This window comes from Clytia hemisphaerica, unplaced genomic scaffold, assembly GCF_902728285.1.
Source record: "Clytia hemisphaerica strain Z4C2 unplaced genomic scaffold, Clytia hemisphaerica genome assembly, whole genome shotgun sequence".
NCBI classification, from domain to species: domain Eukaryota; kingdom Metazoa; phylum Cnidaria; class Hydrozoa; order Leptothecata; family Clytiidae; genus Clytia; species Clytia hemisphaerica.
The window spans coordinates 177318-200860 of NW_027104025.1; the positions used below are offsets into that span (position 1 = coordinate 177318).

Sequence of the window (23543 nt, forward strand, 5' to 3'; positions counted from 1 at the left end):
GAGTTGCGTTAGGTCATCCCACCACTTGCGTAGTGCAACAAGTTTACCAGCACCAGTGATGTCGTCAGCGTACGCGACTTGTTTGGTATCTGGTACGTTTCGGAGGGTGTCGGTCAAGGGAAGCAAACATATGCCGTAGAGAGCCATAGCGATCGGATCTCCTTGTGTTGTACCTTCAGAAGACGACAGCTCTGCTCCTCCAATCGCAAACAGACGGACGTGGTTCGAATAGCAGTTGGTAGCAAACATCGCCAAGGTTGGACAAAGGATGTTAATGTTGTGCATCATAACTTCACGATTTATGCTGTTAAATGCATTTGAAGCGTCGACCAGTAGAACACCGTCTGTGTTCTCGTCGTTGTAGATGTCTGCCATCGCGTGCACTGCAGCCTCACATCCACCCAGCTGACCAGCGCACAGTTGGAGATTGCCAGCTGCTTCTTGTATTTCATTCCTCAGGAATGTTGTAACAGTCTTTCCAACGATGCGTCTAAGAACTTCCCCGATGCCGATCGGTCGAATGCCGGGGTTCTTATCCAAAGGTATCAGGGTGCACGATAAGAACGCCTCCATGTCCCTACCGGATTCTTTGTTGCATTGTTCAGTGCACATGATTCTCGTCATCCTTGCAATCGCCTTGCATAAATCACTAGAACGATCACCGAAGTTTTTTGACAAAAGGATACGTTGCCACATTTGTGCATCGATCTTGGAGGGGCCGGAAGAACCTTTTGTTTTAGCTGCCATACTTTTTATGAGTTCTTCATCGATGGCTTCAAAAAGCGTGGGGTCGATTTTGTTGAATGGTCCCTGAACAATCAGCTCGTCAATCTTTGGTTGACCTCTAGGATGCTTTTGCTGAAGAATTTGCAACGTGGTATCGTTGATTGGTACAATTCCGTGTGAATTCGTTGAGTTAGATAAGAGTTTGATTGCTGCGTTTACTTTGCCTTGAAACATCAAATCACTAAATCGTTTCGATATTGATGTAACTCGATCAGCAGCAGACTTTGAAAATTTTGATTGTAGCATTCGGCTTTCGCGGATCAACGAGTCAAAATCGCCTTCTCTCCAAAGATCCAGACGTCGCTGTAGATGTTTCGTATGTTCTCTCGATTTCGATGTCTTTGATGGTTTCTGTAAAAGGAGCGATGGTAACACGGACAGGGCTTTCAAGGCGACATTCGACAAAGGTGACAGATTGTTCCATAAATTTATCAAGCGAGTGATTTCCTCAACAAAGCTTTTACCGACTGCACCACTTGGGACGTTGAAGATATTCTTCCGCCATTGACTGGTTTCATTGAACGCGGCAGAAAGGATCTGATCGATGTCATTCACTGTGTGATTGCCCCATACTTTTGGCTGGAAATCTTTCGGATTTATCGGTTCTGACGACGATTCTTTATTTAGGCTAAGTGATGTCACTTTAAGGTTGACAGTTTTTTTCGATACAGGATCTTCGAATTCTTTAGTGTGACTTTTAAGCGGACATTTTCTTTCGTGATTTGACCTTCCCGATGGCTTTGAAAATGACCTTTTGCAACCCCATTTACATTCGTATTGAAGTTCTTTCGGTGGTTCTTTAGGTGGTTCTTTCGGAGGTTGAGAGTCACGGTACACGGGCACGGTAGCTAGGTCAGGAACGGGTACATTCGCCACCAAAGATTCTGATTGTACAGCACCGGTTGAACTGTAATTTTCAGGAAAAAGTTTCCGCATCAATTCTTCCATCTTTGGTGTAAACTTTCTTCTGCTTTTAAGCACTGTTCACTAAGCAAAGAGTTAAAATTTCTGGAAAATCAGTACCGTAAGTTACAGATTGACGGTTTTGCGTCCGCCATCTTTGCCGTTGCGTAGAAAAATAAGGTAAGAATCGAATCCAAAAGGGCGGACGTGACTTTCGTTTTCAAAAAAGTTCCAAAAATTGAATTTTTTTTTTAGAAACTGAAGATTTGCGAATTTTCAACCAAATTTTCTACTGGCATAAGGGGATTCCAAGACAAGAAGCAAGCCTCAAGGTCAAAGATGTATGTAATTTTTTCAAATTTTTAAAGATAATCCTTCTGATCTGATCTAGGTTCGATGTCTTAATTATTATTATATACACCGTTCACACAATTGTCAATTATAAACACACAGGCAGTGTCAGTCAGGACCTCTTTGGTCTTTTTTAACATTAGTTCGGATAGAATAAAAACATACCTGATCAACACAACCAAACCTTCTGTCTTGCGTTTACTCTTTCCTTTACAACAACTTTCGTTTTTGCTTATGTCCAGACGATCTCAATCGAATGAACGGAATCGACGATCGAACCAGTCGAATGACAATCGAACCAATCGAATATTACCAGAATTTTGACGTTCGATTGAGATTCGATTGCGTTCGACAATCGAATTTCAATCGGTCGATTGCGTTCGATTTGGTTCGATTGGTTCGATCGTCGATTCCGTTCGATTGAGATCGTCTGGTTATGTACGTAGGTTTTAAAATCCACAAGTAATGAACCTCTTATAGCTTTATCTGAATAAATCTGGTTGAAAACCTTCTATCAGGTTTCATTCCGTACGTTTTTTATCCACGTGGTGAACCGGTTTCCCCGATTTCCCGATAATTAAAAAAAGGAACTTTCGCGCGAAATATTTTTCGTGAAAATTTACCGTGTTCTAACGCTAATATAATCTAGATAGGAAACAAATATTAAATTTGATCTTTTTTTGCTCGTATTTCAAAATTTCAAGATAAAAAGAACTATCTATGAATTATTTTCTTTAACGGGCGTTGAATCGACATTGACATAAATTAATGATGTCATATTTTGTCAGCGCCGTGCATATTTTGTCAACATCCTTTTCGTTGGATAAATACCACTAAAATATACAAGATAAGTAAACATAAATTTATCGCCCGCGAGCACGGCTTAGCTAAGCGCACCTCTCTTATTCATTATCTAAGAATTGAAGCGGGCAAGATTACCGCGCGGCTGATAGCGGACGAAGGTTTTTTGAAGATATTTTCAGTTATAATCCAAGGTAGAACAAACTAAACATAGAAAGGGGGTATTTTTTAGTGCTTTATACGATGATCGCTATTTTTTTTGAATTCTACGTTTAGATTTTTCTACCCAGCCCCGTTGCTATGTACGCGCGCCCTGTTGCTAAGACATATGCTTGAAATCGAAAGCGAAACCAAGATTATTTAGCGCACACTGCCGTTTGCGTAATATCGATGAAGTGAAATGAGGTCCTGACTGGGCAGTGTAGACCTAAAGCTCTAAAACAGCATCTAATAACATGAAAACCAGAATATGATTCTTCAATGGGAATCAAAACTATAAAGTGCACTTACAAACATCAATTTGTCAGATCTAACAAAATTAATAACCACAGCTGTCATCATTGACAATAAAACAAACGATTTTCTGTCAAGAGCCTTGTAAACATTCCAACAACTTCCATCGTAATGATCTATCACAGCTCAGATTACCATTTTTAGCGCGGTCCGAGGATTGAGCCGAGAACTCTCACATAGCGCCCGAGCTTCCGCGCGGCGCGCGCCGCGGGGATGAAAAACTTCAATCAGTCAATCATTTTCTCAAGCGAAGTGTACGCGAAGTGATTCTAGCTTTAGGATAGTGCCGCGGATCATCAATGGATAGTATTCAATTATCATTATCCCTTTATTTTCATTCCTAGAACAATTTGTCAGATCTAACAAAATTAATAACCGGTCAAAATTATTTTAGCTAAAGGGAACCAAAAAGTGCATCTGGGAGCTGAAAAATTTTTTTCAGTAAACATTTTCAAATTTATATGTATCATTTCTCATAGTATCTTAAACTCATTTGCAGTTGCTTTAGAGCTACAGCACTTCCGAAACTTGATTTTGCCATTTTTCAGGCTAAAAAGCCTTGAAATTAAAGCTTTTTAGCTTAAAAAACAGCCACAGCCATATCACAAAAATACAATGAATGCTGCAGTTTTAGTTATTCAAAATCCAACATAGGCCAACAATTGATCAAGAAAACTCATTTACAGCATGTTTGGCCTTCCCTGGATTGAACGGTTGAGGATTTTATTTTCCAAAAATCTTGGTTACGGAATGACGGAAAAATTAAAAATGCTGTAATATTTTAAGGAAACATTTTTAGAGTAAAATATTTGGCAAGTTTCTACCTCTTACTGAGTACTTTCAAACCAGGCATAAATTAATTGCCATTGGGGGAAGACTGGTTTTTAATTGAGAAATCATTTTTGGTTACGGAATGACGGAAAATTATCTTACTTTACTGAAATAAAAATTATGAAATTTTCACTTAACCATATCACCTCAAACATTTTTTAAGCTGAAACAGTAACTTTGTATCAAAATCTAAGCATTTGATACATCTTGAAAACCTTTCCATCAACCCTATATAGGGTTCTAAAGTTGAATAAGATTTTTACAGCAGATTCTGTTTCATATCATGTGTACTGCATTCATGATAAATTTAAAAAATTGGTTGAGTGTTACCAAAAATTGTTTTGATTTTCTCAAAGTGTTATCGTTGCTATGGCTAAAAAACATGACTTTGATAGCATAATCATCAGTCAGTGTCAATTTATTAACCACTTTAACAATGCAAATTTTTGGGTGACACTCCGTTTCATGGAAAAAATCGGCAGTTTTTGAGCTTTAAAATGCCATAACTTTAGTTTCGCTTGTGCTACAGACTTGTATGAGCTCTCATTTTTCAGCATTTTTTATTGTGCATCCTCTGAAATCAAAATCATTCAATGACAATCTCCACTTTATGCACGATATTCTTTTGAAATCAAGGTGGTCTCTGGTTCCCTTTAAAATAATTTTGCCCAACCGCACTATCATCATTGACAATTGACAAATAAAACAAACCAGACGTCCGCGCTCGATAGGATCGATCATCGGAAAGGCTCGATGACGGATCGATATGTGATCGATGGATTACTTAACGATCCGGATAGGAGATCGATAGAGGATCGATACTCAAGATTTTTTTAAGCTTATGATTAGTTATCGATTATTTATCGATCTATCATCGATCTTTTATCGATCTTATAGACCCTATCGACTCATACTCGATTTACGATTGATAACAAATCGATTAACGATCAATGACGAATCGGTATACTCGATTGAAATATAGCTCGATAATGGATCAACGAAGGATCGATACTCAAGACTTTTTAATGGCTGAATCTTCCATCGATCTCCTATCCGGATCGTTAAGCAATCCATCGATCACATATCGATCCGTCATCGAGCCGTTCCGATGATCGATCCTATCGAACGCGGACGTCTGGAACAAACGATTTTCTGTCCAAGAAGAGAGCCTGCCTTGTAAACATTCCAACAACTTCCATCGAAATGATCTATCACAGCTCAGTCTACCATTTTTAGTGTGGTCCGAGGATTGAGCCTGCGTGCGCCTGCTTCCGCGCGCGGGAGAAAAACTTCAATCTGTCAATCATTTTTCAAGCGAAAACTATTCTAGCTTTACCATATTGCCGCGGATCATCAATGGATAGTATTCAATTATCATTATCCCTTTATTTTCATTCCTACCGGGTGTGCCATAAATAAGTTACCCTCTTTGACTTGATATTGCAGGCAGTATATCGGAAAGATTTTTCAAAGATTGTTTTGGAATCATTCAGAGGAAAGCCTAACTTAAAATTTGGTGTATTACTTTTTAATTTTACTTCATTGGTTAAGTTATGTTCAAAAACCTAAAATGTCAATTTAAAAAAGTATCAAAAAAAGGCTAAAAACAAGGCAGTTACATCAAAATGCCTCGAAAATGTCAATATGAAAATTGCGTAATCAGAGAACGTATGTCTCGCTCATTATAAAAAGGCAGAGACAAACTTTCAATAATTGGATTGTAACATCGAGTTAAGTCTCTTTTGTTAAGTTACCAGGGGGTAAATAAAACAGACCTTGATACATTTATCGTTTGTTTCAACTCGACGATTCGTTTAAAACTCAGCCTCCTAATTATTTGGGGTAGGTAAAATATGTACAAAGAAATTCATACTTTTCCAACCCGGCGTATCTTTAAAAAAGAAAGCGAACAATAGAATATAATTACCCTTTCCAAATAAACCTCTTCGCTGGCGAGCGTAGTCTACTCTGACGTAATTGTAAAATTTATGTGATGGGAGTTTGACATATGCTTGTACTCTCTGTGTATTTACATTCGTTGTAATGTAATGTTGTTTGGGGAATTATGAAGTTCTCTGGAATTTTGATTGCATTTATTCAGGTTGATTTTTTATGACTTCTAATGGTATATACTTTTTCTAACGAGTTTGATTACTCTGTTCTCACACTTATGTCTTTTTTTTTTGCGTCCTTTTCCGTGATTACTTTTATTTATATTTTTAAAGACAGGAATGAAGGCATATTGATGTAACTGCAAGGGTATCAATTATGAGAGAAAGGACTTCTTTTACCAAAACATTTAAAGTACAAGCTGAAATTAATAGAAAGTTTGAAACTGTCTTTCTTTGCTTAGTGGTCAGAGAGGAATAATCCTTTTTCAATCAGTGATTCAAGCTTTAATATTATTCCTGTCTCTAAAGAAGGGTGTCAGAAAAAGACAAGGGATGTCGATATCAGACCAACTCATGGTACTTGGTGCAAAAGAGAAATCTTGTATTTTTTAATACACCTTTCATTATCTCAAATCAAATGACTTTGGAGGTTCGGTGAAATGGTGATCGAATTGTCATCCCATGTTTTGTCAGATAGTCATAAGTTAGAGCAGTTGACGATATACTACTACAGTACTATACTATGTACTAATAGACTAAAGACCTTTCCGTAATCTTAGTATGTTAAAACAGTTACGTGGTCACAAACTAGCATCCCGCTGAAAGTTGTATCAAAGATTACCGTCAACTGCCAGGCCATATTTAAGAAAGGCAGGGCAGCGTCCGTTGGTGGTCAAAAAGGGCACTTTTTCTTGTGTTTTTCTGCTAAAAAGGCTGTTTTTACCAAAATTTTAGAGACTTCAGGAGGGGCAGCGTCCGATGACCGGACGCTAAAAGGGCATGAAAAATGGCCTGACTGCTCTCTAATCTTACTTCTTGGGACTATCTGACAAAAAATGGGACTGCCATTCTTCGGCCACACCATTTCACAGTCCGTCACAAACATTGATATTCAAAAAAACTTAACATCCTTACAAAGTTTGTCTTTTTGATCTCCCAAACATTGGTTTTAAGCGTTCACTTCTACAATAATTTATATAATTACTCTTTTGGTCAGTCGGGTTCAACATATACGAGTGTTTTAGTCACGTGACTAAGGGGCCGTCGACAATCCTTTTTTTTAACGGCTTCAGGCCGTAAGGGGGGAGGGGTCAACCTTTATGCCGTCAAAAATAGTTAAAGAAGGAAAATCTCCCTTACAATAGAGAAGCTCCCATAGTGGGTACCCCCCTTGAAAAAGGGGGGGGGTTTGAGAATTTTACTGAATTCAAAAGGGGCTTGTGAAAATTTCAAATAAAAGGTGTGGCTTGGACAAAAAGAGGGGGTTAATTTTTAAGGGGGGGGGGCTTGGAAGATTTGGCAATTTGTAGAAGAGTGTTTTCCATTCATTTTTAAATTTCTCAACTATCATCAATTTCCAAGCAAAAACTGTTTCTACAATTCTTGATGGAGTGTGTTGCTTTTTCAACCTTTGCAAGACAGTTGCTTTTATTCTTCATTTTAACAACCTTGAAATGTAGTTAGAGATTGTAAGAGTTTGTGCATAAAAAGGGCGAAAAACAGGGGGGGGAGTTGAACTTAAATCTGGGAAAAAGAGGGGGGTTGAATAAAAAGAAGGGGGGATCAAGGAATTCTCCTTTTTAAGAGGGGGTTGAACTAGAAGAAGGGGTTGCCATCGGGCTTGATACCCCTATGCCCACTATGACTCCTCGTAGTGTCCCAAAGTCTTGAAAAATACTAAGAAACCATACAATCCATCACTTCTGCATACTTTTCAATCGTATATTGAGAAATATAATTCATCACGTGACCCTATTAGGCAATTCCCACCCCTGCCCTCATGGTAAAAACCGCTATTCGTATCACGCCCTGACTCGCCTCGGGTGAAATTATAAGGTCACAACTCAAAACCACATGTTTTCCGGTGGAAAAAAGAAGCATTTCAATGTTAGCAAAGAAATATAACGCAAAAGAACATGCAAGGGAAAGGTAATTTCAGGCCTTTAAAAGTTTATTTTTTTCAATAAATTCTTTGCCGTTAAGAGGAAGGGGGGAGGGGGTCAGTTAAAAAAAAGGATTTTATTTTGTCAATGGCCCCTAAAGTGCCTACTAAAACAACCCGGGGTAATTGTCGAAGTAACACAGATTATTCTTAAAGTAAATAAATATCTTTTGGCATTGACGATCAGATATAATATAATATATTATATTTCTTTAATTCATAAATACAAAAATTTATTTTGCATTTACGAAAAATAAAAAACAAAAATTATATTACATACTAAAAACCCCGGTCTTTTAATCTTGTCTAACTTTCGATCTTGAAACGTTTAAAACACCTGTCCGCCCAATATCCACCCAATCATCTTAAATTCACTTTAATTGTCCTTTGGCTTTCAAAAAATGGTATTTAAAAACTATGAATTTATGATCATTACAAGAAACAAAAAGTTTGATGCTTCATTAGTGAAATATTCAACAAATTCCTAGCTTCAATTTTCAGTGGCCGTTATTCTAACAGTTTGTTTATTTTGCAATTTTTGTGTCACACAAACTTTCTATGTCGTTTGTAATAATTATTCATTGTCAAATTTTGTTCTCCATTGTTCTTACAGTCAAGTCAGGATCGATGGTGACATCTAAGAATAAAAGTAAAGGATGATCAGAACTAGAATTTTTGGTTTATATGTTTAACCTGTTATACTTTTTGTATTTTACAGAAAATGGATGAGGTTGATAAAATTATCATTCACACTCTGAGACAAATAGGATGGTAAGTCAAGATATTTTTTTAAGATCAAATCATTTTTTTAAATTTTTGTTATTGAATTGATTATTTTTGTATCTTAATCACCCATAATAACAAAGATGTATTAAAACAGGCTAGTAAATTTCATGATCCTAGAAATCCTCAGATGTTAATAATTTAATGAATTAATTAAATTTAGCCCTTTTTGTATCAAATTTGTTTACCAAACAATTAAAATTGATTTCAAGTTTCTATATTATATCAATTAAAAGCTTCTAAGAAACTTAATCAGAATAATTTTGATAAATTTTAATTCTAAATCAATTTTTCCAATGAAGTAGGTTTTTAACATGAATGGTTAAAGAAGCAATACTTATTGTTTCTTTTTTCTTCAAGTGATATTTCAGATGCTGTTGTTACAATCAGGGAGTTTTCTGTGGAACTTGTCGTTCAAGCTGCATCCAAATGTTTGTTTACTATAAGTGAGCAATATAATATTCCTTCTGCATTACCACCAAGCATGTCAGCTAAATTCAGGATCGGTTCCTCGTTGGCTGCAGCCTGCCAGGTATGTTGTGTAATTCTTATGTATGTATTGAACTTCGATATTGTCAATATTGTTAATCATTGTTCATTTTCTTTCCTTTTACATAGTGATTGCAAATGAAATTTAGAAATTTTCGATGTTATTTATTTTTAAATTGAAAGTAACACTGTCAGATATCGTTATTTCCATTCTATGTTTTCATTAATAGTAATGCCAAAATATCCCCTTTATATACAGCCCCTTATAATATTTAAGATGACTAAAAGTTTATTTTTGATAAAGAAATCTCCCATTTTGGATTTTTCCTGCATTGTAACGGTTTCAAGATGATTTTTTCTGGGATCCTAGTTTGATTTCAGAGTTTAGTGTTAATTCAATTTATTTTTATCTTGCCCTATGAAGTATTTTTATTGGACCTGCCTTAAGGCGCCCCTATAAATTTTCCTATGAATTTTAACCTGTGTCCGTCCGTCCATCTATCCATCCATCCATCTGTTATTAGGTTTTCTCAGGATTGGCTCTTTAGATCTTTTGTACAATGATGCAAGAGGATAATGCCCAAATTAAAATGAAAATTTGGCTGCTATACATGTTTTTATAGAAGAATGGGCCAAATTCAATATTTTTTCATAAGCACATTACCAATTACTTAGTTATTAGCTTTTCTCGAGATTAGCTCATTCATTCTTTATGATTTTTTACACAAAGGTGCATAAGTATGGAAAGATAATGTGGAAAAAATTTGGGGGCAAATTCCACCCAAAAATGGCTAAAAAAGGGATTTCTGGACTGCTGAAAACTGGATCATTTATTTTTCCAGATTTTTTTGCATGAAAGTAGGGTGCCTCATCAATAAAAGTTGGGTGAAGCAGATTTTCATGAAAACATTTTTCTCTCCTCAAAAATTGAACCTTTATCCATAAAAATAACAATTTATAAGCATTCATCAATATTCTTTTTCCTTCCAATCCTTTCCCTTAGTACCACCCCAATGAACAAAGGGAACAATCAATGATGAAAACATACGAAATAATAATAAATCGTCACTATTTGTGTTCCGAATGATTGTTTTAACGGTCACGCTCACGTAAATATCAATTATATATGTGTTTAAATGCATGACCAGGTGGGTCCATAAAAATATGACTTGTTTATTCCACATGAATTTGTGTACAAAATAACAATTACTTTTAAATGATATTTTCAGGACCTAGGATACAAAGGAGAGATTGGATATCAAACTTTTCTTTATGCGAACGAGCATGAATTACGTAAAGTGATGATGTTTCTGATCGAGAAATTACCCAAAGAAAGTGGAGAAACTATTGATGAACCACTTGGTAGGGTTCGGCTTTACCTTCTTTATAATGTTGGGTTTGTGTGTGTGCTATCATCCACCAATTATATCTTATGTAATATCGATAGGATATCATTTGACATATTGAGCCCTTTGTACGTTGTATCCCAGCTGAAATAAAATGTAAAGGCAACGTCCTTATCTTATAAACCCATTAGAATAACGGTATGAATATTGACACAATGTTGTATCTTTATGTAAGTTAGGATGATATTATTGAATCAAGGCTTTGATTGTTTTTAGGGAAGGGTGTTCTGCTAAACAGAAGGATAGCAGCAGAGCTGAAGAAGCAGTTATCTTTCCCATGGACACCTGCTTATTGCAAGAAGAGAAATATGATGAATTCTTCAAACAATAATTGGTTTTTGCAGGTATCTTCCTTTGCTTCCCTTCCTACTACTTGGCATAATTTATAAAATTAGAGATATTATATTTCCCACTTACGTTTACGTTTTGTTCTATTTTCAAAGACTCTATCTAGCCTATCCGATCAATCTGATTTGTCCATTGCAACCTCGAAACAATCAGCACTCATTAGAAGTGTTCTGGAAGTTAGACAATATCTTTGAAAGTAAAGCATACATAAATACGAAACCTGTATGAGAAAGTAATTCATTGTTTTTTCTAGGGTACATCGTCATTTAATCCTGTCAACACATGTCAACTTCAATACCCCATTGGAATGAGCAACCCAAAGAAAATTTCTAAAGGTATATACTTTATACATATTTCTTAATTCTACCTTCCCTTGTTTCAAAACATTATTATTATTCACCGGTTCATATTTTTACGCTCGGAGAAACCTTAGATAGAAAATCTGCGTTTATTCTGGTTTACTTTTCTCAACTTCAGTTGAGCTAGAATCTGAGACTGTCTGTCTGTCAGCCAGTCTGTCTGTCTGTCATCTCAAAACTCGAGGGCAGTCTAGAGACTTCAAAAATGGTCGGATTCGGCTGAAATTTTGCACACTAAGTGAAAAAACAACTATTATTGTTTCTTGGGTGAATATCTGGGTGTTTTTTGGACCTACATACCTCCGGGTACTCCGGTGGAGGTCCTTTAATTAACCAATTCCCACCATCAAGCATGTTTCAATATTCAATAAAATTGATTTTTAAAGCCAGAACTATTCAAAAATTGCCGGAACAACCTATTTTCGCTGGAAAGACAGTATTTCTTGAATTTCTCGAGCTGTACTTTATATTTTTTTATGAAATTTTGCACACTGATGCAAAACTGTGCAAAATGACAATACCTAAAATGTGACGGAGCCCAATTTTCGAAAAACATTTTTTTCCGGCCGAAAATGCCGGAAATATGCCGGAAAAACCGTTTTTTTTTACATTTTCTCGAATTTTCATCCTTATTTTTCTCTGATTTTTTGCAGAATGATGTGTATTCGCAATGCTCAAAACATGACCGAGTTCGATTTTTGAGAAAATGTTTTTTCCGGCCAAAAAAGCCGGAAATTTCCGTTTTTGCAGATTTTCATTGGATTTTTTCGTTTCATGTCTTTGTTTTTTTTCAAACAAAAACATCATTTATAAGAATGTCCACGATTAAGCATGGTTCAATTTTCAATGAAACTGATTTTGGTAAAGGAACTTTCTAAAAATCGCCAGAACAGCCGAGAATCGCCGGATTCCATGAATTTCTCGAGTTGTTCTCGTATTATTCTGCATTTTCATACTATTCTTCTCATTTTTCAATTGTCTTATTACATCAATCTTCAGGTAGGTCCATTCAGCATGTAGCTTGTTTTTCTTCATTTTTTCAAAATTTTGATTTTAAGGGCCTGGTCGTGAGTTTTAGCCTTAAAACGAGGCTAAAAATTTTTGGGCCCACTGGAGACTTCAAAAATTGTCCGATTGGCTGAAATTTTGCACACTTGTTCCTTGGGTGAATATCTGGGGTTGCTTTTTCATATTTTAAATTTTTTGATTTTTTCTGGCCTGGAGACTAATCTTTGTGCTACACTGTGCTACATATGGGCCTACGAGGAATTGAAAAGATACTGAAGTTGAGCAAGTGTGGTTACTCTTAGGTGCCAAATAAACGCCCCCCCCCGCTTGTTAATTTTTCGAAAATGCCTGACTTTAGCCTATATTTACCTTAATTTTGGGTTTTCAGAAGTACAATTTCCGACCCCCCCGGCAATTAGGTCCCCCCCCCCGTCTATTAAAATTTCGTAAATTTTCCAACCCCCCCGTCTATTCGAACCCCCCCGTTTATTCGAACCCCCCGTCTATTTGGCACCTAAGAGTAGCACATTTTCTATGATATGTAGAGGAAAATATGCTTTTTTATGTACCAACAAACATAAATCAGAAAGGCAATATTTGCTAGCCGTACGATTACTACTAATAACTGTGGAATATAAACTAACGCCATGAAATAATGGCTTGAGTTTGTTTAGGTGGGTATCAAAACAAATGAGAGAGAATATGCAACCTTAGGGGTGACCAAGCCAGTAGTAAACAATCTTACTGTTCTTCTTCTTCGTAGAAGACAAAGAAGCATTTGGGCAAATGAAATATATTTGCAATCAACCAATCAATTCTCGTGATCTTTATGCATCTCTGGCGGAAGAGAACTCCTGTTTGGTTGCCAAAGAACGAGAATGGGAGAAAGAGTGGAACCAATCTGGAATCATGTCTCGTCTCACAGAGCAGGTATACCAGAATACAATTGCAACTTCAATCGCAAACATAATATTCTACGAAATGGAAGGTATCCTCGACTCCAAAAGTCTAAAGTAACCTCACTAGAGCAAGCATATACTCTTGGTTGGCTACCTTGAAATCTTTCTTAAAATGACCCAAAATTGAATTCTACAAAAATTCACAGACCGTTATACCCTTTGAAGTATTTTTGTCATAAGAGCTTTGTCTATCCTAACCTGGTCACCAACTACACAAATCAAATAACGTTGCATGGACGTTAAAAGAGCGTCACAAGGACGTTAAAACATTTTTTGTTGATGTTAGATTGACATTATTATTACGTTGTGGTACCAGCATCATCAAGTGTTTTTTTCTCTTTTGGACCTACCCCGGTGGAGGTCCTATAAATTAACCTTTCTCCGTTCGTTCGTCTGTTCGTTCGTTATTAGGTTTCCTCATGATTGGCTCGTTAGTTTCTTCTGATTTTTTGCACAAAGATGCATAACTATAAACCCTCGAATGTGACGGAGCCCGATTTTCAAAAAAAAAAAAAATTTGTATTAGCTTTTTTCGAGATAGGCTCTTTTATTCTTTATGATTTTTTGCACAAAGATGCACAACTATAAACCCTCGAATGTGACGGAGCTCGATTTTTGGAAAAAAAATTTGGGGTAAATTTCAGCTAAAAAAGGGCTAAAAAAGGGTTTTTTTGGATTTGTTATTTTCTGACTTTTTGCATGAAAGTAGGTAAAAGATGGCTCAAGCAGATTTTTGTAAAAAAAAATTTTTCAGCTCAAAAAACGCATATTTATCTATAAGAATCACAATTAATAAGCATACATCAATGTTCTTAAAATTACTGAATTTTTTGATGAGATGTTTTTTTGCTCTCGAAGTCTTGAATATGAAAGAATATTTCAAGAGCATGAAATTTTGGTTTCTTAACGTGATTTTTTATAAGAAACGACTAATTTTAATAGATCGTCACTATTTGTGTTCTGAATGATTGTTTAATGGTCACGCTCACGTAGATATCAATTATATATGTGTTAAATGCATAACCAGGTAGGTCCATAAAAGTATCACTTGTTTTTTTTAGGAATATAAAAATCAAAAGCGTGAGCGTCTGTTGAAGAAGATAAAAGAGAAACTACGTTACAATGTTGAGAATGAGACTTTGAGCAATGTCGCATCTGGAACCAAATTAAATGATTTGCTAGATGCCATGTCAGGTATGATTTAAACTGATATGATATGATATCTTTCCATAAATTTCCAATTTAAGAATCCTCAAATAATGTATAAATAATAGAAAAGCTATTAAAACATCAAGTCACAGAACAAAAATAGACATTCGTTTGATATAAGTTAGGAAGGAGTTTCTTACAAAGAGATTCTTCTAATTTCAATCTAAAACCAAAGCATACTTTATTTCATTTTCAATTTTTCAAGGTAAAAACAACCAAAAGTCAGGAAAAGGCTCAAGATTCACTCATGCTGAAAAACTACAATTTGCTCCTGTAAGTTTTTAAACTTATCTGAATAACGGTAAACTTTTTGGTTGACACAAATTTTGATGAAACATCTAAACAGATTTTAATTGTAACGGTTAAAATTCCAAAATTTGAATGATCATAGACTAAACTATTCTAAGTAAGCATGGTGGTCTAAATTTGAAGGCCTTACAAACGCGTGCCTGCATGTTAATTTTGTCGAGGCTGATTTTGTCGAAGCTTTCGATTTTGGGATGTAGGGGCTAGGAAGCGATTAAAAATATCATTCACAAGGGTTTAGTTGATTCTCGTTAAATCCTTAGTACTTTGCTATTCATGATATGCACCATTACAATGTCTCCCACGGGTCTAACAGCATTGGTTGAAAGTAACGTATTGACTGATTTTACGTCACTTACATCCAATCAGCTATTGGGTCCGTGATGCAATGTCAGAAGACATTGCAATGGTGCATATCATGAATTACGCACCGACCTTTATATATATATCCCTTGACCAAGCTATATCCGCCATCTTTGACTGGAGTTTTTTTGGAATTGGTACCCGAGAAGAAGCCATTGCAGTGTTAAAGATTAACGTCTAATGGCGCTACATCATCAAAAGTTTTTGAGGGAGAGTATTTCTAACGTCATCGATACATTTACACGGCTATTGAGTAGTGCCACCATTAGGGTACCACTTTTCAAAAAACTCCGATCAAAGACACTGCTTGGCAGAGATTGAGAAACTTGGTCCAGGGTATATAAAGGTCAGTGGAATTACGTTTGATTGGATCGCGGTGATCAAATTTAGAACGCCACGTAGGCAGGCTATAAATCCTTCATGAGTCATATTCGCAGGTACCAGATGTAATTGTGCTTTGTGTTCTTTTTCTTCTCTAAAGGATGAAGAAGTGGTTGCCGCACGAACACAGCAAAAGAAAGAGGAAGAAGAAGAAGCTCAGCAAGAAACTGAAGAGGTAAAACTTACGATAGTTTCTTTAAAATATTTCAAACGATTCTTGTAATCATGAACATATTCTTACAAATACTTCTTTCGTAGACTTAAGATTTTTAAAATGATGATTTGGAACTCGTATAGGCAAGATTTTACGCCCAGGCTGTCATTTATAATGGAAAACAGACTAGAGCAATCGTACAATCCTCAGTAGCCAACTTAGGTAAAAAATGTGAATTATTCTCTTCATTTACTTCTAGGAAAGACAAGAAAAACGAGAAAAGGAGATAGATGACCTTCGAAACCAATTGAATGAATTAACTGAACGTTTTGAGAACACTCAAATTACTATCAAACAATTGACAGCTCAAAAACAACAAGTAAGTAGAGACTTAAAAATATGTGATGTCACATCCCTTAAACTTAAATCCTCCTAGGGGAAAAGGGAATTTCTAGTTAATGAGTACCATAAAAACTCAAATACTTCAAAACTTCGTAGGCCTTATTATTTTTTTCGGTTTTCATGAATCGCATTCTTTCCTTTTAGCAACGAGTTTATTTACAACGACATTAACTTGTATTCAAAAATTAATTCTGGGTTTTGCACAATAGAAACATAACATTTGTAAGTGACACAAACATCTTCATTCTTTGAGATATTGTTCAGTTTATTCGGGGTTTATTCCTGAAAGATAATTAATTCTCGGATTCTTTAATTTAGATGGACGAGCAATCAGTGAAAATGGAAACTTCAAACAAAGATGCTGAAAATGCATACCGTGTGAAAAAGAAAACGTTCGATTTACTGCCCGAATCTGAAGAAAACCTCAACAAACTGATGGTAATAATATATCATATGTACGGTCGGTACAGATTTTTCTTCGATCACCGCAAAAGTTTACCATTAAATACCTTAGATTGGCCAATATGGTCTTAGCTGTAAGTTGATGGGAGCTGAGAATAGTTGAATATTATTTTCGCTAAATAGACTCAGGTAGCGAATACTTTTTGTTGGTTTTATTATTCTTAATGTATTAAAAACTGTGCTTATCAGGGTCTCGTTTTATATGCACAGCCTTTCAGTGTAAATTAGGTTTAAACTCAGAAAATCATTTCCATGTTGATGTAGTTATCAATTCTGTTTCCTTTTTCTTCTTTAGCAACTTGTTGAGAACAGTTCCCAGAAGTTGGTCACTCTAAACGAGCAATGGGAAAAACATCGTGCTCCACTTATTCAGAAATATCGAGAACTGAAGGAACAAAGCAAAAATCGTCAAGTATAAAGAATTGAATTTCCATCATACTAGAAGATATTAATAGATGGACTTTTCCTATCTTTTTGCTAAAAAACGAAGTTATTATTGAGATTGAAGTTTGATATCTAAGATTACTTGTTACTATTATCTTAACTGATCTTGGACCATATTTCCAGATATATTTAGTTTTTTTAATGACCTAGTTAAAACGTCTGAATCAACAATACAGATTTCAGTTACGTGTAGTGCCGAATTCATTTTATGACTTTATTCTTTTCACTTTAGTCCGAAGTAGAAACACGAATCGAACAAATTCGCGTTCTTCGTGAAAAGATGAAATCAGTGACTGACGATACTAGAGACAAAGAAGAAATGCTGAAGCAATTGGTAAAAAACATAAAGTTTTGAAATCCCCTTACCCTGGCCTTGTATCTCTCTCTGATATTGCGATCATTATTTTGACACTTTTGTCTCTAGTCTCTAGCATGTTTAATTTAAGAAAAAGTAGGTGATGGTGAGGAAAACTTCTAAGGGCATTATTATACAGGGTGTGCCACAAAATAATCTGAACTTTTGAACTTTGACTTCTAAAAGTGATGGATTGATTCCCTCCTTTTAACCAAGTAGCTACGAGATAACCAAAACTATATGGATAGGACTTGCTTGTTTAGCTCTTTTGGACAGATGTATATCCAGGCGTTTTATCACTGCAACTTTCAGGTCAGCGAATATGAGAGTTTATCAAAAGATGTCAATCGTTCATCATACACCAAACGTATACTGGATATCGTTGCAAGCATCAAAAAACAAAGAGAACAGATTGCCAAGGTTTGACATTTTTACTTGCTGAAAGAAAGAAGTATTTGGTACAATGCTAAATTTTAGATCAACTCTTACTTTTATGAAAGATATCGATTTTTATAAAGCACTTTGAGGAGTGTGACGCAGCAGAAACACCATTTCCCAGAAGACATCCAAAGTTTTTATGGTGTACATTTTATCTTTAGATTCTGCTTGATACAAAGACTTTACAAAAAGACATAAATTTCTTGACTGGCAAACTAGATCGAACTTTTACCGTTACGGATGAACTCATCTTCAAGGTATGGTTTACTCCCCCCTCTCCCCGGTTCTCTTGCAAAAGCCATCAAACTAAGACGATTCAATACTACTGATCTACACAATGTTCTTTGCAATGTGCTGCCTTTAAAAGACAGTGCTCCTAACGCCTTCAGTATTTGTAATAGTTGAAATCCTCATATAAATCTAGCAATCATCGACTCTTCTCTGCTCCACTGTGAAATAACATTTGACTACTACACAATAAATAGATAAAACACGAGTGAACGGTCAAAATCTTGGAAACTCAAAGACTCGAAGGAATAAGAAATCAAACTTTTCGAATTTAGCATTCAGTCAGTTTTGATAGACATTAAAAATGTTTTTGTTGGACCTACCCCAGAGGTCCTTTAAATTAACTGATGTTCGTTCGTCCGTTTGTCTGTTACCAGCTTTTCTCAGGATTGGCTTTAGAACATTGCCTGTAGTACGGCTATCGTAATACTTTAAAAAGCTTCCAAATGATATTCTTATAATTGGAAGTGACACAAATTCGAGCATTGGTTGTCTCAACAAAACTATTGACTATTATAATAACTCTTGTGTGGGACAATTTGGGTTATCGTATGCTAACGATGCCGGACATCGTTTCGCCTCCCACTTATCATTAAACGAACTACTTGCAGTGACGACTTGTTTTCGAAAGAATAATTACGCAACATGGATCCACCCTAGATCTAAATTAAAACACCAAATCGATCATTTTATCGTAAAAAAGGAACATTTCAAATATGTGATGGACGCTGGAGTCTCTCAAAACGTGATCGACTCAGACCATTCAGCCATAGTATGTAAACTTCGAATGATTTCACGCCTCAAAAAGAAAACTTCTCTACGAGATCGCCTGATACGTCTTGATTATAGTGGACTGAAAAGTGATGTAACCAGTCAAAATTTCTGTGCTTCCGTTATGGAGAATTACAATATTCAACCCCCTTCAAACAGTCCATATACACGTTTATCTGACTCTGTCAAAGCGACATCTAGTACGCTTCCACAAAAAAAAGCCTTCACCAGGTTGGTTCACTGCAGCAGAGGATAGTTTAATTCCATTAATTGAAAGAAGAAACATTGCAATGTTGAAACATTTCATAGTTTGCCCCCCCCCCCCCTTTTTAATAGGGGGGGATGCCAACTTTCTGGAGGGCCTTTGTAGGGGGGGTACCGAGATCTGCCGAAAAAACTAGGGGGGATGGGAATGTAGGGGGGGGATCAAATAAAAAAGGGGGGGGGTTTGGAAATTTTGGTCAATTTTCTAATCAAATACAAATTGTCACAGTTTGTGTTTTAAAGTAAAAAAAATATGTAGTTCTTTCTTGTTGATAATTTTGCTGGTAGGTGGGAAAGCGAGTTTCCTTCGAAATGGATTTTCTGTAAAAAAAAAGGGGGGGATAAGATTTCATTACAAAAGGGGGGGATGGGTATATAGGGGGGGATGAAATAAACCTAGGGGGGTTCATACCCCTCTGCAAACTATGCATTTGTCAAGACCGCTTCGTTCTACCGCCGAGAAGCTGAAACAGGCTAGGAAAGCCCTAAAGCGTACAGTAGGGAAAGCTAAAAATGAATGGATTTTTTCGAAATGTAGTGAACTGAATAACGCCTCAAACACAGGGACTAAAGTGTTTTGGGAAAATATCAAACAACTCAGTGCTGGTCTGTGTAAAACAAAAGCTAGTGCTGTACCATCAATGAAAAAACCGGATGGTTCCATTTGTAAAACTCCGGAAGAAAACACGCTCGTTTTTCAAGATCACTTCAAAGCTTTGTATGGTCGTCAACCTATCTATGATGACTCAGTTCTCTCCTTACTTCAACCCAAAGAAGCCGTTACCGGTCTTGATAACTTCCCCACTGATGAGGAGATAGTAAAGGCTACTTGTAAGCTAAAGAGAAAAGCTCCAGGTGATTCCGGAATTCCGCCACAAGTGTGGAAATCGATCATTCAAAATGAATCTACTTACGAAATTTTCAAATCCGTGATTTTAGACTTTTGGGAGAATGAAAAACCACCCCTAGAATGGGAGAAAGGATTGCTAAAGGTTCTTCCAAAGAAAGGAGACCTTAGTATGCCCGGGAACTATCGTGGCATTATGCTACTTGAAACGTGTTATAAAATTGTAGCTATAATATTGCATGACAGGCTCCGCCCTGTTGCCGAATCCCTAGACAACGAAGCGCAATGTGGTTTTCGATCAGGGAGAGGATGTGCGGATGGAGTTTTTACCGTCAAAATGGCTATAAAGAAGAGAAAAGAGCACGGCCTTGAATCTTGGGTCCTATTTTTGGATCTAGTTAAGGCATTCGATCGTGTCCCTCGTGAACTGTTGTGGCAGGTCTTAGAAATTTTTGGCATACCTGCTAAATTGATTCGCCTTTTAAAATCGCTACATGCTCGTGTCGAGGTGAAATTTGTTATTAATGATGTCACAAAGTCAATTGAAAGTATGATTGGAGTCAAACAGGGGGATATTTTGGGTCCTCTGTTGTTCATATTTTATCTTGCAGCCGTAATGATATCATGGCGTAATGCGTATGATAGACCGGTCTGTATTTTCCATACGAAGTACGATGATGTATTAACTGGTCGTAGATACAACACAAAAAGAAATATCGAGGAATTCTCTTTACCAGATTCGGAATATGCTGATGACACAGCTGTTTTATTCACATCGCGTGAATCGACTGAAACGTACGTACCCCTCCTCTTCAATCATTTTAATAGATACGGTCTCGAAATACATGCTGGCACTGACGAAAAACCCTCCAAATCAGAAATCCTTTTCGTTGCAGCACCAAAACGCATCTATGTAAATCCTTCTACATACGATGGCTGCAATCTGTCAAATATTGTTCTACCAGGTGGCGCACATTTACCAATAGTGGATCGCTTTTGTTATCTGGGCTCTTTTCTGACGAGAGATTGTAATGATAATGTTGATGTTGATGCCCGAATCAATTCGGCAAGTCGGGCATTTGGTAAATTGAGAAATTGTTTATTTTCGTCAACCAGTATTTCATACAAAGCTAAGAAATTTGTATACGAATGCATTATCTTGGCTATTCTCTTACACGGTGCTGAACAATGGTGTTTAACCGAAAATCTTTTCCGAAAATTACGTTTATTCCATGCTAGATGTGTACGTGCAATGTGTCGTGTGAACCGGCTCCACACCCGTGTGTATAGAATCAGAACGTCTGATCTGTTAAATCGTTTAACTCTGAAATCCGTTGATTCGTACGTGAATCGCCGTCAACTTCGTTGGCTGGGTCATGTCGCTCGTATGGATCAACAGCGACTACCCAGAAAAATGCTAACTTCGTGGGTGCCATCGAAACGCCCTCGTGGAGCACCAAACTTCACATATGGAAGAGGAATTTATAAGTGCTTGAAAAAGGTTGGTTTGTCAAAAGATGACTGGTATCAAAAAGCTTTGAATCGTCTGGATTGGCGTAAAATTATTAATTCCAAGTAGCATATTTTTTGATAGTTTTATCTAGTTACTTATTTGCATAATTTTTCCTTTTTTCGCTTTTTATTTTATCTACCTAGCGCTGTGATCTCTATCTTAGGATAGGGCCTATTCCCTGTGCTAAGGGAAGGTTTATCTCTCTCTCTCATTGCCTGTAGTACGGCTATCGTAATACTTTCGCTAATAATTATCTTCTCTGTTTTCCATTTTAGGATGCTAAAAGGAACGAATTCAGTCGTAAAGCTTACAAACTATTGGCAAATCTTCACGAGGTTTAAAAGCTTTTTTCCATAGGCATCATATCTGAAAATATTTGAAACCCCCTATCTGACAGGCAAAGTTATTATGGTGTTCTGAAAGCTCTCTTGTATGATTTTGCAAAATCATAACCAGACATGTAATTACAGTTTACTCTCGCTAATTCGAACTCGAACAGAGAATTTTATTAGTTCGAAATACAGAGACATAACTGAGAATTAGTTGGAATTATGGAAAGATTCGAAAAATATAAATGCGAATAAAGCGAGAGTCTACTGTGTCTTTGTTTTATGGCCGTTACGTGCGTACTTACTTACGTGTAATAAGGTATTCTTTATTTTACAAATTTTTTATAGACATTTGGTAATCTGGTGCAGACGGTTGAGGAGACTGGGCTAATCATGCGTGAAACACGTGACCTTGAAGAGCAGGTGGACAACATTAATGAAGATGAAATTCATCAGAACTTAACCAAGATTAGCAAAGATTTGAAGCAAATTAAAGAAGAAAATAGTGAAATGATTTCCAAATTGAAGTCAAGAAAGTAGAATGTTTTTTTAATATCTAATCTTGTTTTTTTATTAGGCGAGGTCCACTTGATTCATTTTTGCTTTATCCTTTGATGGGTTTGATTCTATGTACTTCATAATTTCTAGCTCTTCCTTCTCATAAATATTTTATTTGATACTTAATACTGATTTCTATTGAAAAGTTAATAAATAATTCTTCTGGTGTGCTGATACCTTTAATAATATTATAAGGATATCGTTCCTCGAATTGACAATTTTTTCTCAAATTCAGTTTTATATAATTACATAGAATTTAGCATTTGATAATTTAATTACTTAAATTTCTTAATTTTATACAAATTTGTTAATATACATCTAGCTAAACTAGAATAAATTGAACTCTGCAGACAAAATGATAGTAGAATTCAATACACCTGATACAATTTCACTTGTGGGGCTCCCAGATATAAAGGCTCAATTTTAACATTATGTTATCCAAAACTAACCTTCGGCTTCGACACTATCAGTAACATCACCCTGTCTGTATACTTATCTTATAATCCCGGGGGGGGACACTCTATTTCGAAACGACGGTATGTGCCGCGCAAAATCTGCTTTTCAAAATCGTACCAGTTCAATATGGGTGAAAAGGTACCCTTTCAGTGCATTTTCTCTTGATTTACCCAACCCTTATAGTGCACTATATTTCTCATCTGTAAATCTGCGTGAAAGAAGTTTGGGAAATTTTCTGTTTTTAAGAAAAACTGATTAAAGAGGTAAAAACACACTACACGTTTAATTAAAAAAAAAATAAATTTTGACTGCTGATCAGCTGCTTTTTGTGATTTTCAGGCTTTTGAACGTTCTTAATATGCTTACTCTATTCACTTATTGATTTAAGAGGTGTTTTCTTTGCCAATAGTTCT

General features: G+C 36.1%; 1 protein-coding gene across 1 annotated transcript; it reads left to right on the forward strand.

The window, feature by feature from the left end:
• The first annotated feature begins 1937 nt into the window (after positions 1 to 1937).
• Positions 1938 to 23026, forward strand: LOC136811594 (coiled-coil domain-containing protein 22 homolog). The gene is made up of 18 exons (XM_067068222.1): positions 1938 to 2030; positions 8957 to 9009; positions 9382 to 9553; positions 10740 to 10872; positions 11133 to 11260; positions 11518 to 11599; positions 13395 to 13561; positions 14652 to 14784; positions 15005 to 15072; positions 15950 to 16024; positions 16263 to 16382; positions 16724 to 16843; positions 17163 to 17279; positions 17544 to 17645; positions 17979 to 18086; positions 18266 to 18361; positions 22063 to 22122; positions 22465 to 23026. The coding sequence occupies exons 2-18, from the start codon at positions 8960 to 8962 to the stop codon at positions 22654 to 22656; spliced, it is 1923 nt and encodes a 640-aa protein (XP_066924323.1). The 5' UTR covers positions 1938 to 2030; positions 8957 to 8959; the 3' UTR covers positions 22657 to 23026.
• The last annotated feature ends 517 nt before the right edge of the window (positions 23027 to 23543 follow it).

Excerpts from the sequence above, each read along its gene's own strand:
- LOC136811594 (XM_067068222.1), top strand. The coding sequence starts at position 8,960 with ATGGATGAGGTTGATAAAATTATCATTCACACTCTGAGACAAATAGGA. Across the intron at positions 11,261-11,517 it reads ACAATAATTGGTTTTTGCAG|GGTACATCGTCATTTAATCC; the intron begins GTATCTTCCTTT and ends TGTTTTTTCTAG. Across the intron at positions 16,383-16,723 it reads TGACAGCTCAAAAACAACAA|ATGGACGAGCAATCAGTGAA; the intron begins GTAAGTAGAGAC and ends TCTTTAATTTAG.